This window comes from Panthera pardus, unplaced genomic scaffold (assembly GCF_024362965.1).
Source record: "Panthera pardus isolate Hobbes unplaced genomic scaffold, ASM2436296v1 HiC_scaffold_11, whole genome shotgun sequence".
Lineage (NCBI taxonomy): Eukaryota > Metazoa > Chordata > Mammalia > Carnivora > Felidae > Panthera > Panthera pardus.
The window spans coordinates 24820612-24839813 of record NW_026526666.1 but is presented as its reverse complement, the minus strand read 5'-3'; the positions used below and the strand labels follow the sequence as shown (position 1 = coordinate 24839813).

The 19202-nt window shown below is 34.1% G+C and overlaps 1 protein-coding gene across 5 annotated transcripts in view; it reads left to right on the top strand.

The window, feature by feature from the left end:
- The window catches only part of PTBP2 (polypyrimidine tract binding protein 2), an 81601-nt gene that overhangs the window by 40144 nt on the left and 22255 nt on the right, over nucleotides 1-19202 (top strand). For all 5 annotated transcript variants that reach the window (XM_019457584.2, XM_019457583.2, XM_019457582.2 and 2 more), the window contains exons 4-8: nucleotides 2873-3045; nucleotides 3910-4053; nucleotides 9707-9871; nucleotides 9964-10074; nucleotides 15866-16061. In XM_019457584.2, the coding sequence (XP_019313129.1) occupies nucleotides 2873-3045; nucleotides 3910-4053; nucleotides 9707-9871; nucleotides 9964-10074; nucleotides 15866-16061 (789 nt within the window). The remainder of the gene's footprint in view (nucleotides 1-2872; nucleotides 3046-3909; nucleotides 4054-9706; nucleotides 9872-9963; nucleotides 10075-15865; nucleotides 16062-19202) is intronic.

The window sequence follows — 19202 nt, the reverse complement described above, 5'->3', positions numbered from 1 at the left end:
TGGAGTCCTATTTCCTGAGTTTCAGTCTTTTTCTATTACTTCCTGTCTTTTACTACTTAATGTCTGACCTTGGTCGACTTAACTAGCTCTTATCCATAAATGGGATTGTACTATAGAGTTGTACAGTGTTTGGCATGTAGTTAATTTGCAGGGAATGTTAAATATTGATGTAAAAGAAAAGTAGCTTCAAAAAATAAGGTTATTTATTTTCTTTGACTTTTCAAAATGATTCTACCTTTCCATATTATTTAACTGTTTTATTAACGTTCACAATTCACACTGCCCAGGAATTACCCAACACAAATCCAGAACAATAAACTATCCTATTTTCTTTATAATGGGAAAATGCAAGCTGTTAACCTTTTGAGGATCATATTCTAAAAATAACTTAAAAAGGGAAGCCTTTATGTATGCAATAATAGATAGTATCTTTATTGTGATGTACTTTTTTTTTGCTTTTTTTTTCTCCAGAAAGAAAAGGACAGACTAAATTAGGAAAAACTGAAATTTACTGATACCATAACCTATAACTCCTGGGGCTCTAGATTGGATTATGAAGTATTCATTCTTGTTATTCCAACAAATGAACAAATGAGAACACAAACTGTCAGGATTCTGTACTCCATTTGCTTTGCCAAGAAATGGCTGTAGTCTTACATAAGAGTATATGTTTGTATGCCAATTATAAGTCTTAAAGTATACATGTATTCTTAAATTCCTGCTTTACTTACATTTTCGGCTAACAGACCCAGTCATGATTTTGTTCAATAAAATGCCACAAAAGAGAAAATTCAGCCTCTTTCTTCTTTCTATATATTCAGATGCTTGTGCATGTACAAATCGTCCTTAGTTATGAAGTATAGAGGGCTTCCTTTAGTTTTTCTTATTTCTGGAGTGATTAGGAGCTAGCCAGCAAGATTTTCATGGTAATATATCCAGAGGCCAGAGCCTACTACTCTTCTGTACAAAGCCATCCAAAGAGGATTTCTAAAGGCATTGGCTGGCCATTCCTGTATATAAACTTCAGTAAAGCTCTTAGCATAAAATATGACTTAAATTTAACTTAATAAGTTAATTATCAAGTGAGTTCACATGTTATTTCCTAGAGATAGCTTCTTTAATCATCCAATAAAGTCACTATCACACCACCTTCTTCTGGTTCTCTGCTAAGTCCATTTTAATCAACAACATTTTGCTTTGCTTTATTCATAGCAGTTAATCACTATAAGAGATATTTTGTTCATGTAAGTTAGTCCACCTCTCCTACTAGACTGTAAGAGAGCATTGGGGATCTTACTGATCATTTTGTTCATTGCTGTATCCCCCAGAGCCTCAAACAGTGCTAAAAACATGTTCTTGACACTCAGTAACTGGTTTTTTTTGATACTCAGTAACTCTTAAAGAATCAGTGTGTAAATGAATTTTAAAGCCACTTAGAGATCAAATTGATCTTAGAATTTTATAGATATTGTTGAATATGTATACATACACAACACACACATATAATGTTTATGGGTAGTGTTGATTTGGGGAGTACCATGAAGTACCTAAAATTATACACAAGTGGAGTATACATATTTCTCAGTGTTATTGAGGATCCTTCATTTTAGTTAGTTTCAGAAATATCCCTTAGTCTTTAGACAATTAGGAACTACTCTTGTGGAATATTGGATAGATTGCAAGTCCTTCAAACAGTTTTACATAAAATATCACCAATTTTGTGTCTTTAGTAGGACTTTTCTTTTTGGTGAGGCTTTGGAATAAAGGCAGGTAACTAATTTGTTGGATAAAAATATATCAGTTTATTTTAAAGGTCAGAATAACAGTAAGTTAATGAAGTCCATGAGTGTTTTATATTACATAGATGTTGATAGTGACAAAATACTTAGGTGGATTAAGTGATAATATTAGTAAATTAGGAGAGACTTATTGTAGTTAAGCTGTAATGTGGATTGACTGCATGATTATTTTTACAGCATTGCCTTCTTTGATTCCACTTTTTGAGTACAATATTTTTCAAATTAAACCATTAATAATTTCTTATCACCCTCATTTTTGCTAAGTCAATATTTCACACTTTTTGTATTTCTGTTAGTCTATAATAAGATGATTAAATTGTAAGATAATTGCGTTCTTTAGCCATTGGAAAATTTCTTTCTGAAATTGCATTTTAATTTTTGCTTGTCATTTATTACTCTTTACGTGTGTGTGTGTGTGTGTGTGTATACATACACACACTCTGTTCAGAAACATTTACCCAGTAGTTACCTTAATTGGTAACATAATTTTATTTGATAATAATTGGTGGATATGATTTTTCTCTCTCCCTTTGAAAGCCCAGTTTTTTAATTTTTAGAAATTATTCAGGCATACTCAGCTATGTTTTTAAGTTAAAAAAAAAATTTTTTTTTAAATGTTTATTTTTGAGAGACAGAGACACAGCAGGGGAGGGGGAGAGAGAGAGAGAGAGAGAGAGAGAGAGAGAGAGAGAGAGAGACACAGAATCCAAAGCAGTCTCCAAGGCTCTGAGCACAGAGCCCGACATGGGGCTCGAACCCACGAACCGTGAGATCATGACCTGAACTGAAGTCAGATGCTCAACGGACGGAGCCACCCAGGCGCCCCTTTAAAAATTTTTTTTTAATGTTTATGTTTATTTTTGAGACAGAGAGAGACAGATCATGAGCGGGGGAAGGGCAGAGAAAGAGGGAGACACAGAAAGCGAAGCAGGCTCCAGGCTCTGAGCTGTGAGCACAGAGCCCAATGTGACCCAGGGCTCAATTAAGTTCTTTTTTAAACTTTGTTTTGTGGGGTTTCTTTTTTTTACACAAATGGGGAAAATTAATAAACTATTTTTTTAAATGTCTTTCAGCCAATGGTAATGATAGTAAAAAATTTAAAGGAGAAGATAAAATGGATGGTGCTCCTTCTCGTGTACTTCATATTCGAAAGTTACCTGGTGAAGTGACAGAAACTGAAGTTATTGCTTTAGGCTTACCTTTTGGTAAAGTGACCAACATCCTTATGCTGAAAGGAAAAAATCAGGTATGCTTCTTTCAGGACTTACAAAACTGTTAAGCCCCAAGCTATCCTGTGTGTGTGAATTAGCTATCTCCTAATAAAAGGGTAGAATATAGTAGGTCCTAACTTTTGTAAATGAGCATAACAGAAGTTCTTGACTTTTCCTGGTAATGGTGTTTCAGAAATTAATACTAGGGAGCCAGAATGAATGAGTTACTGTAGTTTTAAATTTCGCCTTTTGAATTCACTTTTGGACTCTAATTGAACAGTTGTTATAATGAGATTGTGGAAAATACAAATGAAGTATTTCTTTCATTGTGGCTTTGATATCAGAAAACAGGGTGGATACTAGTAGCATCTTCTCCTTTAAGTTCTCATGGAAGTGTTTATCTGATAGCATTAGAAGAAAACAGTCATTAATCCTAGATAATTCTTCATTTAATAAATGTATCTGTGGCAGAGGTGCCCTGGCATATTAAAATTTTGCTTTAAAATTTCTAATATCATTTAGAAGAACTTATGAAATTTAACATGCTCTTAAATATAATAAATGTCACTAATCTGATATTTAATTCTTAATTTTTTTCTTTCTCTCTTGAGTTATACTGCTTTAAAAATGACTAAGATTTCTTATGTCTCTAAGAGTGGTAAAATTCTGATGTTAGAAAACGTTTAGATTTTATTTTCTTTAGCTTTTGTTGGGGGACTATATTTGTGGTATATGGAAAATAAGGATAAGTAAGGATAACTTACTTGAACATCTAAATGTAACTGGGAAGGTTATAGTCTTGTACTGATTTTTCTTATTAACTGAATATATTACACAGATACTGAGGTTTATTTGAATATAATTCATGGTATTAAAATGTTTGCTATTTAAATTTTCAGGCATTTTTGGAACTAGCAACAGAGGAAGCCGCTATTACTATGGTTAATTACTATTCTGCTGTGACACCTCATCTCCGTAACCAACCAATTTATATCCAGTACTCCAATCACAAAGAACTAAAAACAGATAATACATTAAACCAAGTGAGTATGTGTAGGTACACAAATAAAATGGCCTAGGACATATTAAGAGTCTGAAACATATTAACAGAAAGTAAAAATATTTAACCATTCAGAAGCTATGGGCATTTTCTTGTTATTTTAAAGACATTTTCTTGCAGTATGTCCCTAAGTATTAAATATTATGTTAATTTACAAAATGTATGTGAAGTCTATTATGTGCATGTTTTAAATTGGTACTTGATGAAGTAAATAATATTTTTTCAAAGCTTTAAGGTTCCAGTCAAAATGTTCATTTTCATGTTGCAAGTTCAAATTTTTGTATAGAAACTGCACATGAGATTGGGCTTACTATTAGCGTAAACTGTACAGGTCTGTTGCTTAGAGTTTTAAGGTATGTTTAATACCTTTAGTTATTAATAACTAAAATTAGGAATAAAAATGTTAGAAATAAAAATATTTCTATAAGAAACTTAAGACCTGTAGGTCTTATGAAAATATTTTTATTGAAGATGTGTGAATGGTTTTCTGGTGGGAGTGGGGGTGTTTGGGAATGTAAGAATTGAGAATATATGAATATATTGAATTTTTTTAAGTGTGATGTAGAAGATACCAATTATTTAAAATTAATATGTATATATTTTTTAAATAGCATAGGAATGATTTTAGACCTAAAAACATAGCATTTAAGGAATGGTCTTTTGGCTCTTTTAATACAGTTTTTAGCTAATTATATGTTTTATGTTTCAGTAAAATATAAACTATCTGGCTGTTTGTCTTACTGAAAATGTAATAGAAAATAATTCCTCATATATTTTAACCTTCATAAAAACTGACTTTTCCAGATCATTTTGATAGTTGATAAATAAATATTTAAAATTTTTTGTCTAAAGACCAGGCTGAATTTTCAGCTGGGTTTTGTTTTAATTTGGTAATAATTTTCATTCCTTTTGAACCAGAAATTGTACTTCTAGGAATTTATCATGAGGAAATATGCTAAAAGATATTCTATATTTATTTTACTCAGAATTTAAAATGGCATTCAGTATTTCAATTTTATTTATATATTAGTATTTTTAGTAATTTGTGAATGCATTCTCATTTTAAAAGATTCCATTGCAGGGAACATGAAAAAAGATAAGGCATCTATAGACAAACGCATGTAAGGGAAGGGGATTTATAATTTTAAATAGAATACTTAGTGAAAACCCCATGAACAGGTGACATTTCAGTTACAAACCTCAAAGTGATTTGGAAATAAATACAGTTATTCTGGCCTGGACTATTCCAGACATAGGGAACAATCAATGCAACAGTTGCTTGTGTTGGGAAAACAAAACAAAACAATTGTTTTTGCAGCCATATTTTTAATTTTCAGAAGCCCTTTAATCTTTTTTGATAATCCTTTTTAGGTTACAATTAGTCAGTGTTTTGTGATTTCACAATTCTTTAAGGATACTACTAATTAATAGTATTTTTAAAAATACCTCACTCTATCTAAATTATCTCATTCTTTCAGTGTTAGCTGTTATGTTTATCTTCTGTCCATCTGTCTGTCTTCCTCCCCCCAGTTGTGTTTATATATTTTAGAAAGGACAATTAGGTTTTATTGGACTGGTATGCTTTCCTCTAGAGTAAAATAAGGAGTTTGGACACTGAGCTGGGATCCCATAAATACCAAAGAGCACCTTATTCTGGGCCTGTAAAACTCTCTTTAGAATTTCTTTCTTTTAGGGGAGGATTTTGTTGTTTTTTTTTTAATGATAAGGGAGAGAGATGATGAGGGAATGGGAGAAAGAGGAATTTGTTCATTACGCAGACTTTCCATTAACCCTTTGATTTTCGTCCTAGGACTCTGCCAGTTTCTAATCTGACATAATGTGGCGGTTAACAGTGCAAACCCTGTTTGTTCTGTGTTCACTAAGTCTTCTTTGTTCCCATTAGTTTCCATTTATTTTCTGCATTCCAGGAATTTTGGTAAAAGTATTCTATGCTAATGAGGACATTCTCTCTATTCAGTGTTTGGGTTTATTCCATGTTGTATTAATTTATAGGCATTTTTATTTTTAATTTTAATTCCAGTGTAGGTAACACAGTGTTAATTAGTTTTAGGTGCACAATATAGTGATTCAGCAATTCTGTATGTTACTCAGTGCTTATCATGATAAGGGTACTCTTTAATCCCCATCACCTCATTTATAGGCATTTTTCTGGGCTTTCATAAATAGAAGAGAGTCCAATAAATATGAGTCAACCTTGAATTCTTCCATGATCCTTCCTCAAATTACCAAGTCTTACCAGTTCACTCTTGTTAATATCTGCCTAGTTTTCATCATCTTTCTTGCTACTTTAGTAGCTCAGACACAGTTACCTTTTGGCTGTACTGTGATAACAGCTCTCTTATTGATCTGCTTTTTTGCTTTCCCCTCTTGAATTCTTTCTCCCTCCCTACTTCCTCTCCCCTTCCCCTACACTTCCCCTCTCCCCTTCCCTATTAGTCTCTTTCCCCTCACCCCGTCCCTCTCTCTTAAATATATATATTTATATATTTTTTTTAATAGTTGGTTTATTTATTTTGAGAGAGGGGGAGAGTGTGTGCAAGTAGGGGAGGGACAGAGGGGCGGGGGGAGGGAGAGGAGAGAGAGAGAGAGAGAGAGAGAGAGAGAGAGAGAGAGAATGAATGAATGAATATATATATATATATCCCAACCAGGCTCCACACTGGCAGTGCAGAGCTCCATGTGGTGTTCGAAATCATGAACTGTGAGATCATGACCTGAGACGAAATCAAGAGTCAGGTACTTAACCAGCTGAGTCACCCAGGTACCCCTAAGTATGTATATATCTTTGTAAAACAGACAAATCTGATTTTAGTTACTCTCCTGCAGCCATATCCTTTTCATGCTCAGGATAAAGCCCTTCAGAAGAGATGGCTACTATTTCTGTCTTACGGCTGTATGTTTCCTTGTGCTTCTACCCAAAAGTAATTGTAAATCCTCCAACCTGGCATGCTTTCTCTTATTTCCAGTCTTTTGAGGCCACTATGTTTCTGTGATGTCACTCTTGCCTGGAATATTAAGGCCTGCCTACCCTTGTGCCACTTTTCCAACCCACACTTCACATGGCCGGTTAGTAGACATCTTCAGGTCTCCCCTTAGTTTCCTCTAGAAAGCCATCTTTTGATCCACAGTGTGGGTGAGGTTTGCATTAAGAAACTTTGACACCGGCGCCTGGGTGGCTCAGTCAGTTAAGCGTCCAACTCTTGGTTTTGGCTTAGGATCTGATTTCACAGTTCAGGAGTTTGAGCCCCATGTTGGGCTTTGCACTGCCAGTGGAGAGCCTGCTTGAGATTCTCTCCCTCTCTCTCTGCCCCTTCCCTGCTAGCATGTGAATGTGTATGCTCTTTCTCTCTTTCTCTCTCTCTCAATAAATAAATAAACTTTAAAAAAAAAAAAGAAACTTTGACATAAATTAAAACCACATTGAGCTACTACCATGTACTGTGTCAGATTGCCTATGATTAAGATGGGTAATGCCAGATGTTGGTAACAAGGTTGGGAAGCTGGAACTTTCATATATACATGCTAAGAATGTAAATTAGTAGACTTATGTTTAAAAACTTGAAATATGTAGTAAAGCTGAGCATATACATAATCTTTGTCTTAGTAAATCTATCCTAGTTACATACCTGAGAAAATATGTAATATGTGCATCAGAAGATACGTATGAGAAAGTTCATGGAACACTAATACATAATAGTCCCAAACTAGAAATCATCTACATGTTCAGCAGCAGAATATGTTGTGGCATATTCATTTGTTGGAATTTCTTAGAATACAAAAAGAATGATCAAGCTACTTATACTTGCAAAACATGGATGTATATCATAAAAATAATGTTTAGTGAAAGAAGCCAGACCAAAGTAGAACACATATGATGCCATTTTATATAACTGGGAGAAAGCATGAATGTGGCCTCTAGGGTTTTGACAATGCTCTATTTTTATCTAGTCATTTTACAGATATGTCCAATTTGTGATGTTTTATTGAGCTGTATACTCTTAGGATCCGTGTCCTTTTATATGTATATGTAATAGTTCACTAAGTTCAGTTAAAATCTTTGTTGGCAAGCCAACTCTGTTTCATCAATTAAAAAAAATATGGAAAGTTATTTGTTAATGATAGTAGAAAACCTAATTGTTAAGCTAAAAAGAGAAGATGGAGAAAAGTGAATAGTACTGGGGGGAAAGGTTTGTAATAGACATATCGCACACACACACCTAGGTGATATATGGAAGGGTACCCATGTTTATATCGGTATGGAATGGGTATGAGAAAGGATACAGGGTGACAGGGTTGCAGAGGAAACTTTTAACCTTTTGTTCCATTTGGATAGTATATCATGTGATTCCTGTTTTAAAAAGACATTCCATTATTTGAGGTAGGAGATGTTAGTATTTTCCTAAGTTGTGATATTTCCATGCTTGCAATAACATAAATATATGTAAGGACATGCTTCACTAGTGAAGGAAGTAATATTGCAGTACACTACTTAAAATACTTCAAGTCACCTCAGCCAATATATAGATCTGTAGGTCATATTATTGTTTAATTAGCATTTAAATAATGAGGTTTGACCAGATGGGCATGTGGTCTCTGAATTCCAAACTGCGTGATCTCCTGGTTATGGGACATGTCAATGAAATGACTTTTTTTTTTGTTTGTTTCCAGCTTTATTGAGATAAAAATTGATATATTGTGTAAATTTAAGGTATATATTGTGTTGACTTGACACACGGATTGCAAAATTATTTCTACCATAGTATATGTGCTGTCAAAGTTACCAGTTTTGTTTATTCTCATATCTTTTGTGTTCGCCTTCCTTTTCATTTATCATGCTGAGTTTATATTCCTATTCATCTGCCAGTACAGCTTTTTCAAACTGTAAAACAATGTAGTAGTATTTGTTATTGTTACTTAACAGTTATTTGCCTTTGTATAGGTTTTTTGACCCCAGATAGGTAGAAATACTATTTCCTTACTGGTGAATCTATCATAGTAGTAATATTCTAGTATGTATATTTTTTCACATTTTAAAATCTCCGAAATTAAGATGTGTCTTAAGTGTCGTTGATTTGTCTGGTTTAATTAGTAGTATTTTAGAAGTTATGCTACTATGAAAAAGACTTAATATATGTCCTGAATATTTCTCCTTTAAGATTGTATTAGAAATAATAAACTTTACAGGAGTTCTTTTGGATAATCTGGTAATCCCCTTGCTGAGGTTTACTGGGTACCTTTTTTATGGAGTGAATAATGTTAAGTTGAAGTTTTATTGTTCTCTAAAAGTTTGTTTAAAACATTTTCTGATGATATGAATCTGCCAAACTATATTTTGTTCTTTTGAAAATAAATTATGTTGCCTTTCTTCGTTTGTTCCATTATCTAGGTCCCAAACCTTAGATAATTGTTTTGAAGTAAATACCAGTAGATACTTGAATTATAAACCGATAATACCTGGCTCATGGTAGGAGCTCCAAAGTATTTATTGAATGATTGTTAAATTTTGTTTAATCTGTGTGTGTTGTAGAAAAAAATGAACTAATAGTGTAACATGTAGCAAAGTTTAAATGAAAATATGGAGTGTGTTTCTAAAGTGCTTATCTTTTAATTTTCAGCGTGCTCAAGCAGTTCTTCAAGCTGTGACAGCTGTCCAGACAGCAAATACGCCTCTTAGTGGCACCACAGTTAGTGAGAGTGCAGTGACTCCAGCCCAGAGTCCAGTGCTTAGAATAATTATTGACAATATGTACTACCCTGTAACACTTGATGTTCTTCACCAAGTAAGTTTAACTTAATTTTCATGTTTACCTATAAATTGGAGAAATAAAGATAACAGTAGATAAATAATATTTTGATTTTAATTTTTTAACAGATATTTTCAAAGTTTGGTGCTGTATTAAAGATCATCACATTTACAAAAAATAACCAGTTTCAGGCTCTTCTCCAGTATGGTGATCCAGTAAATGCTCAACAAGCAAAACTAGTAAGTCTGGAGCTTGCTTTTTTTTTTTTTTTTTTTTAAATAGATAGTGATCTTTTTCAATGGTGGGTACACATAAACACATATATTGCTGATGTTACTAATATGGACATAACTTGGCAATACCATGTAGCATTGTAGATGGCACAAATTGGTATCATTTACATACAGTTAGAAAAGCTTGGTATTTGTGATAGAAATGTTTATTTCTAAGGATAGTTCTATCTATAGTTATCTATAATAATTGATTTCTGTTACTTTCCATTTTTGATTTAGGTCCAAAGTTTTATGCTCCTGAGGATATGGCAGGATATATTGTGCATGAACACCAGTAAAGATTTTGAGTGTTTTCCAGTGGGAGTTTCAGAGTAATTAATTTAGCTATCAAGACACTTGGGCTGAAATAATCATCACACATGTGGTTCAGATATTATGATAAGCTCTCAGTTTATTTAAGACTACAGTATATTTAATACTCTCTTTAAAGGCTTTTTTTTTTAAGACTGCTTTTTTGAATAGATTCCTGATCTGCTTTTTATTTCCATCATTTACGTTTTTTTTTTGTTGTTATATATGGAGGATAAGAAACTACTAAAAGAAGTAAAATATCTTCCCGTATCATGACCACTATTGAAAACTGCATATCATATCTTTGCTACCAACTGCCTTAATCTTCTATTTGTGTATCGTATTTAAATCTACCTTTGCTCTAGCTCTTTAACGTCTTGTGCCATGTTATCTCATTGTGATTATTATTCTGTTGTTAAACGATCAAATATTCATTATTAAACCATTACATCAGCTGTCTTATCTTCCTTTACCTTCTGTCTTACCTCTTTTTTCTCCCTTTTACTCATACTTTCAAATAATTATGGTCTGTAATACTTCAGTGCTTCCTCTAGATCAAGATAGATTGTATTGAACCCAGACCATTTTTGATTGTTTCATTGTGTTTCCAACTTCAGCATGTCATTTGGGAAGCAAAAATAGCTTAAGATATTTTTGCTATACCGTTTATATTGGCATAATTGAAATGTTTACCAAGTGCTGTTATCTCGTTTTTTTCCTAATATGTAGTCAACAGAACAGGAATTACTCTTGTGTTATAAGGGGATGCTAATATTTAAAGAGGTAAATTACTTACAATGTTCACTATATGTAAGGTAGACATATTTTCAGTCTGATTTTCTCCAGTATGTTGCTACTCACTTGTTCTTAAGTTACATGATCTAATCTTATTATATTTTCCTTTTCAGGCATACATTAACACTTGGGATTCTTTTTTCCAAAAATATTGATTTCTCTTTACATGTCCCTGACCTCTAACTTTGGAGATATTTTATATTTAAAGAGTAACCAAAATCCATGTGGTATGAGGTTTGATCAGTAGCATACGGTCTAGAAGCCAGGATGTTTATGGCACTTTTCACAGCTTCCAAATATTTAAATATAGTGCATGTTTTTCTTAATGTGGAATATTTTTTGTCATCCCTTCTGATGGAGAGGGGAGAGTATTTGGTAGAAGGCAATGGAATGGAATTTAATTTGAAATTACACTGCATTTGGGGTATAATCCAATGGGGAGAGTAGTTTATGTGTTTTGTCTGAGGTAATCTATAGTAATGAGAACAAAAGATTGTACTTTAATTATGTTATCAGATATTTGAGGTTTAAATTTAACCAGTCGTCTGTGTAGGATAATAAGCATCAAATATTTGTGAGGGTTACACTCAATCATGTCTTCTCTACAAAGATCTACAGTTGTAATTCCGAGGGAGTTATTAGGTAATTATTTAATATTCATTATTTAACTATTCTTGTATCTGAACTGAACATCATTTCACTTATTAGAGAAGGAAAAAAGAGGTCGTTTCCCGAACTTGCTTGCCCCATTATCTTGTAATCCAGATTCCTTGTTAAAACATATACTTTTGATGACTCTAGTAATCTTTCTTCATGCCTGTATCCAGACTGTTGGGTGTAGCTAGAGAATATCCTGTAATCTAGCAATTGATACCAGTTGAAGTTTATCAGCATTAATTACAAATAGGCCCTCTATTCTGCTTGACAAATGTCACCACATTTCTCCAGCATGCTGTCCCATTTTTCACAAAGACTGTATCAGAAAATTAGTCTACCAACTCTCTTCACTCCTCCTTATGAGCTTGCCTACTATTTCTCAGAAAAAATAGAAGGTATCGGATGGAAACTCCCATCAGGTTTTCTCACAAAATCCACTTATACCACACCTATCGTTCTCTTCTAATAAAAGGCATAGATAACTTTAGGACAAGTGAACTCCAGATCCTGTCTTCTTCTCCCCTTCAAGAGACTTTGCACTATCGTTCATCCCTCTTTCTCTTACATTTTTCTCTGTGTTGGCTACTTGTCACCAGTGTCACAAGCATCATTAAATTTCTCTCATTTTGAGTGAATTTACCCTGAACTCCACACATGTATCACCCTTTCTCCTCCCTTTTCATTTATAGCCAGACCTACTAAATAAGCTCTCTGTTTGCTGTGTATACTTTTTCCCTTTTTATTTCCTCACCTACTATAATTTGGTTTCAGCCCCGATTTACTGAAAGTATTCTTCCCAGTGTCCCCAGGATCACTACAGTAGGTAAATCTCACCAGCCTTATTCAGTCCTTACCCTCTAGGTACCTTTCATACAGCGTGAGCCATTCTCTTTCTTAAAATCTTCTCTTCTCCTGGTCTCAACACTTCTTGCCTAGATATGTTCCACCTCTCTTTGTCTCATCATATCCTTTCCCTTCTTTCTGCCTGGGGGACTTCACCTGTTCCCATAGCTCAATTATACCTTCATGACTGTGACATGCCCACGTGGCTCTTTCTAGCTCAGATCTCTTCTGAGAGACCCAGAGTAGAAACTTAGTGGACCATTAGGCACCTTCAGACTTAGTGTGATCAGTTCAGCTCCTGTCACCTACCCACTCAGCCTTTCTCCCCACCCCCTCCCCCCCCCCCCCAAAAAAAAAACCCAAACCCTTCCTCACCTGTGTCAGTAAAAAGCTCAGGGTATCGAATTCCATGTCAGTAACAAGCCAGAAAACATGTCTTTTATTCCTCTTCCTTTCATCCTACCACCAAATCTTATTCTCATCCTAAATTTCTGTTGAATCTATCCTTTTGTCTCCCAGCTCTCTTGCACACCACCTTCGTCTAAACCAGGTGTTATTCAAAGTGCTGGTCTCTGATGGTACCAGGAGCGTTTGCCAAAATACAAGTCAGCATACTTCTAGTAGTGTGTTTAGTGCGCTGTTAATACAGATTCTGACACACTCCTTTTCATGCAGAGTGATTTGGACAGCTAGTCCAAGAATCCCAGAAGGCCTCTGACTCACCTCACCACTTTGAGTTCTTCCCCTACACTTATTTTTCTCCCGAGCACTAGGGATGATTCAACATAAAGTCCTATTACTTCCATTCTCAGTGCCCTTCAGTGACTGGCTTTTGTCCTTAGTGTAAACTTCTCAGTCCTTAACATGGCTTACAGAACTCTAAAGCAATCCTCAGTGTTTGTCTTTCCAATCTCATCTCTCTTCTTTTAACTAAATTGGAATTTTTTTAAAGTTTTTCATTTTATTTATTTTAGAGAGAGTGCGTAGGTGGGGAAGTGGGACAGAGGAGGAGGAGAAGGAGGAGGAGGAGACAGAGAATCCTAAGCAGGCTCCATGCTCAGCACAGAGCTCAACACGGGACTCATTTCCACAACCCTGGGATCATGACCCAAGCTGAAATCAAGAGTTGGACACTCAAGTAACTGAGCCACCCAGGCACCCCAACTATATTGGACTTTGTAAAATAGCTTGCATATGCTGTATTTTCTCTGATTTCTCAGGCTTAGAACCTGATGTTTCATTTGCTTCTACTGCTTTCTCTTTGTCTTTTTATGTCCACCTCTACCTGTCTTCCTCTTTCAGGTTTAGAAGTCTCTGAGAAGTCTTCCGTAAACTTCCAGCTACATCACATCCCTTCCTTTGTTCTCACTACCACACATCAAATTTGTAATTACTTGTGAGATGTCTATATTTTGTTTTCCTATAAGTTATATAAGAGTGGGTGGCTCTTCTGCTTTGTTCCTAGAACATATATTCCTAGAACATAGCACGGTGTATAGCACATTGTAGGTATTAGAACTTTCATACTGTGTCACAACTCTCCTAGCACTTGCGGAGAACATCACCTGCTGTGCTACAGATCTCTTCCTGTTTTGCAGTCATCCTTGTATATCTCAGTATACTACAAAATGAATTGGTTCTAAACTTTGTAGTTCATTTGCCACATTTTTAAAAAAGTTTTTTTAATGTTTATTTATTTTTGAGGAAGACAGAGTGAGCAGGGGAGGGGCAGGGAGAGAGCGAGAGACACAGAATCTGAAGCAGGCTCCAAGCTCTGAGCTGTCAGCACAGAGCCCAACATGGGGCTTGAACTCATGAACCATGAGATCATGACCTGAGCCGAAGTCAGGCACTCAACGGACTGAGTCACCCAGGCGCCCCTCAGTTGCTACATTTTTATGCTTATTAAGACAATGAAGGCTATGTAAAAAACAGATTAACAGTGGAGCATTAGTGAGTGTTGGAAAAATTCAACAATCTCTTGAATTTGTCCTAACGTTCATATATATTTCAGTCCAGTCTTCAAAAGTCTGCAAAAAAAAAAAAAAAAAAAAATGCTGGTCTACTACTAAAGTACTATAGTTCTAAATATATACATATAATGGATCTTGGTCTATGTAAACATCAGGCTTAATCTATTGATCTATTATCAGAAGAACTTGTTTCATTTTCATTTTCATGGTGATTTAGCTAAACATTCTTCATTTCTGAACTATTGTTTTATACAGTAAATGTTTATTCTTCTAATGAAAAATTAATATATTCCCTTGTTCTTTAGTTTCTTCTAGGCTTATATCCAGCTGGAGTAGCAATTGTGATTATATAGGAGCAGGAAAAAAAAACCATAATAATCATAACAGCAGCATGGTCTTTTATAACTCACATTATACTTACACATACGTGATCTTTTGTTTAATCCTCAAAGTAACCTGTGAGGATCATGGCAGCCATTACCATCTTTGTTTTCCAGATTAAGAAAGATCCTGATACTCAGAGAGGTTAAGTAACTTGCTCAATATGACGTAATTGAATGTAGACTTTTCAGCTCTAGAGCCTGTACTCTTCTATTCCAGAGCTTTCCTGGGATGATGTTGGATTTTCTATTTCAAGTTATTTTGATTCAGGTTGAACACCTCAAGTTACGGAAATAATAGTTTTTGCCCCGTTTTATGGGACTTGCTATTATGCCTTATAGTGATACTTACTTGGCTTGAGGCACTTCATAAAATGTGTCATCAAACAAAAGTTACCTTACAAAATTCGAACAATTCTTCTAAGTACTGCCATCCATCAAAAAATGTGTATAATAAAATTAAAGTATTAAGCAGACTATTATGGTATGACTTTGACAGGACTGTCATCCTTGTTTATTTTTTTAAATTATTTGCAGATATTTTGAATTAAAAGCATTAGCAAATGTGTTCAACTGGTTGTATTTTAGATTTAAGTAGCACTTTCTGTTTAAAGAAGATAGTATTTGTGGAAACAAATAATGTACAGCTGGGATAACGAAGAATGATGCATGATACTTGGTCCCTTTCCTGGTGGCTTTTATGTGCAGGTCTTCAATATTGGGTTTTATTGTCGAAATCCTATTTCTTGCTAATTTTCATTCCTTAAGACTGCTGATACACTTTATTCACTTTTACAGGCCCTAGATGGTCAGAATATTTATAATGCTTGCTGTACACTAAGGATTGATTTTTCCAAACTTGTGAATTTGAATGTAAAATACAACAATGATAAAAGTAGGGATTATACTCGACCTGATCTTCCATCTGGGGATGGACAACCTGCATTGGACCCAGCTATTGCTGCAGCATTTGCCAAGGAGACCTCTCTCTTAGGTATGATTTTTATTGTCTATACCACTTTTCTCCCATTTTGCCAAATGGGAAAGTGCCTATTAAAACTACAGTAAGTATAATAAATCCTCCATTTTGGAATTTAAGAAATTGTGTTAGGTTATTATTATTATTTTTTTTATGATGCATATGAATGCTGTTGGGAGAAAAGCTTAAAGTGTTAATTACAGTTCTATCAGCTATATTCCTTTCATCATCCTCAGTTTCTCTGTTAAAAGAAGAGCTCTAATAAAGAAATACTGTTGAGTTATTTACACGTTAAACTTGATTACACACTGTCTTGGTCTATGTCTAGAGTCTTTGTCCATATTCTTTAGTCTTTAGCAATTCTGATTGCTTTAATTTAGTACTGCACAGAAACGGTGAAAAGTGAACAGGTGAACATGTAATGGGATTAGTCATATGGGTTTTTTCAATGATATTATAATCTGTCTCTTAAAAAACAATTTAAATGAAGAATTCGCTATGAAGATTTATTCTGGTATTCACATTTTGTCTCAATCATTTATATTTCACCTTGTTCTACAATGGATTTGAGTCACCTCCCATAAAAAAAATACAAAAATTTGCAACAACTAGTTGATGGAGTAAAGATGAAGATAATAGGGAATGAAGAATAAGGGAAAATGTTACTTTGTAAGTAAAATGAGTGATTTATAACTTAGGATGAAATTTTAGTTTTATTTGCTGTGTTTCAGAAATTCTTGACATTTGATATTTGTAAGATTTTCTTTAAATCAGAGTGTGTCCATATGGAACCCAAGATTGAGGAGTTAAAAACTAGCTCTTACAGTTTAGTTTGTGTCCCTCAGTCAGAAAAAGCATATTATAATGAAGTAATTCTTAGAAATAGATTTATATTTATTGTGGATATGTAACAATGGTGTTTTCCATTGAAAGTGCAGTATAGGTGATACATCTGTGAACAGAGACACCCTAATGCACAAGAGAAGCAGTTGACATTTGAAATTAATTCTGGTGACTTCAGACCAAACTGACCCTTTAATGTTCTAACACATCTAGCACAAGCCCTAACAGTCTTTCATGACTTTAACAGAGTTAAGGTTGGTAATATTTTTTTCTGACAGAATCTCTATCACAGTGTGGGCCTACTTTAAGCCTTTACTCCCTTAACTTGGCTTCTTAAATTGATTATTTCGTAATGTACCATTTTAAAGGTAAAGGCAAGAGTGACACAGTGATACATGATCTTTGATTATAATCATTACTATAGATTCTTTAATTCTTTACTGATAGAAATGATATGATTTTTACAGAAGAGAAAACATCAACATTTATCGAGTAGCTTCTAGGTCCTAGGCATTCTACTAGGCACTTTTCAGTCACATTATTTAATCCTTAAAATAACCAAAGCAGATGACGTCTCTTTTTTGAGAAGTTTAAAAATTCACATGGAACTCGTTGAACAATTTAAGGGTAAAATACCAAGAAATTCCAGCTAGTGACAAGCATAGGACCATAACAATCAGTTCCTTGGACTCTTAAGGAGTTTGTGTGTGTGCTCATTTGGGTATAGTTAGATGTGCCTCTGTGTGTTTGGATTCTGGATGGAATACAGGTTAGAAGTCATGAAGATTCTTCTAGGGAGTTCATCACTGTTTTCCTTGTAACCTCATAGCCCTGATGAAATTTTTTTTTAAGTAATAGTAAAACATTTTTCTCATAAATATGAAGCACTGGCATAACTAACTTGTGTCTTTCTCTGTACTTTCATTATCCATTTTTCAGGTATTGTGTATTTTTGCACTAAAAGCATATGAGTAAAGTTCACTCCTTAATAAATGTGGCTAGTGTCTTCTCCTTCACTCTGTTTTGACTATTTTAATATATCTTTGTTTCTGCACTCTTGCTTGATAAGGAAAAAGGAAATGTTTTGTAGTGGAAATATGTGAATTCACCTTTTACTAAATGATTTCATCGTTTATCTATTTCAGTGGTTTTGGATTTTGTTATAACTGGGTTTTGTTTAAGTATCCCCAGATATTTTTTGAATGTTAGGGGAGTTACAAGATTCAAAAATCAGATAATGGAATGGACTCTGATAGTTTTGATCATTTACAAGAGGTAACCACTGTTAATATTTTTGCTCTTATTTTCTATGTAAATAAGTATTTTTGTACAAAATTAAAATCACACTGCAGTTTTGTGATATGTTGTTATAATTGTTATTTTGTAAGAATTTTTTTGAAAACTAATTTTAATATGTTTGAAAGTACCTTTGTTGGACATTGAATCTTCTTCTATACTTTTTATTAACATATATGGCATGTGACAGATACCCTGTACATAACTTTTTGTCTTTCAAATTATTCCCTTAAACTAGATGCCTAGAGCTAGAAATACTAAATCAAAAAAAGTGTTAAAGACTCCTGATTCTTACTGCAAATTTCTTTCTAGAAAGGTGATATTAAACTAATATGAATGGGGGGCGCCTTGGTGGCTCAGTCGGTTAAGCGTCTGACTTCGGCTCAGGTCATGATCTCACGGTCTGTGAGTTCGAGCCCCGCGTCGGGCTCTGTGCTGACAGCTCAGAGCCTGGAGCCTGTTTCAGATTCTGTGTCTCCCTCTCTCTCTGACCCTCCCCCGTTCATGCTCTGTCTCAAAAATAAATAAACATTTAAAAAAAAAAAAAAACTAATATGAATGGTATATGAGGCTGGCTATTCCACTTTTTTCCCTACTAGCATTGAGTATTATTTTTTTGATTTACTGGATATTAATTTGATAAGAATGTGTCAGGTTATTATTTTAATTTTTTATTATGAGCTAGCTTGTAATTTTTAAATGCTTATTACACAGAAGTCTCTGAATTGGTTGTCTTTCTATTGGGATGTACATGTAAAGTGTGTTTTAAGGTTATCCATATTTCATATAAGCTGAGTCTTCAACTTGATTCACACAGTATTTTAGTCTAGCCAGTTTATAGAAAAATTATTTTTAAATTTATCTCAATCCAAAGATACCTATTTATCGGACATGAAGTTAATTTTTTCCCCCACATTGGTGGATATTGTCATCTTTATAAGGAGCCACTTACTATTTTGCCTTTTATAGTAGCTTTCAGGCACCCTTTATAGCAACATCCAATATTACTTTAGTAAG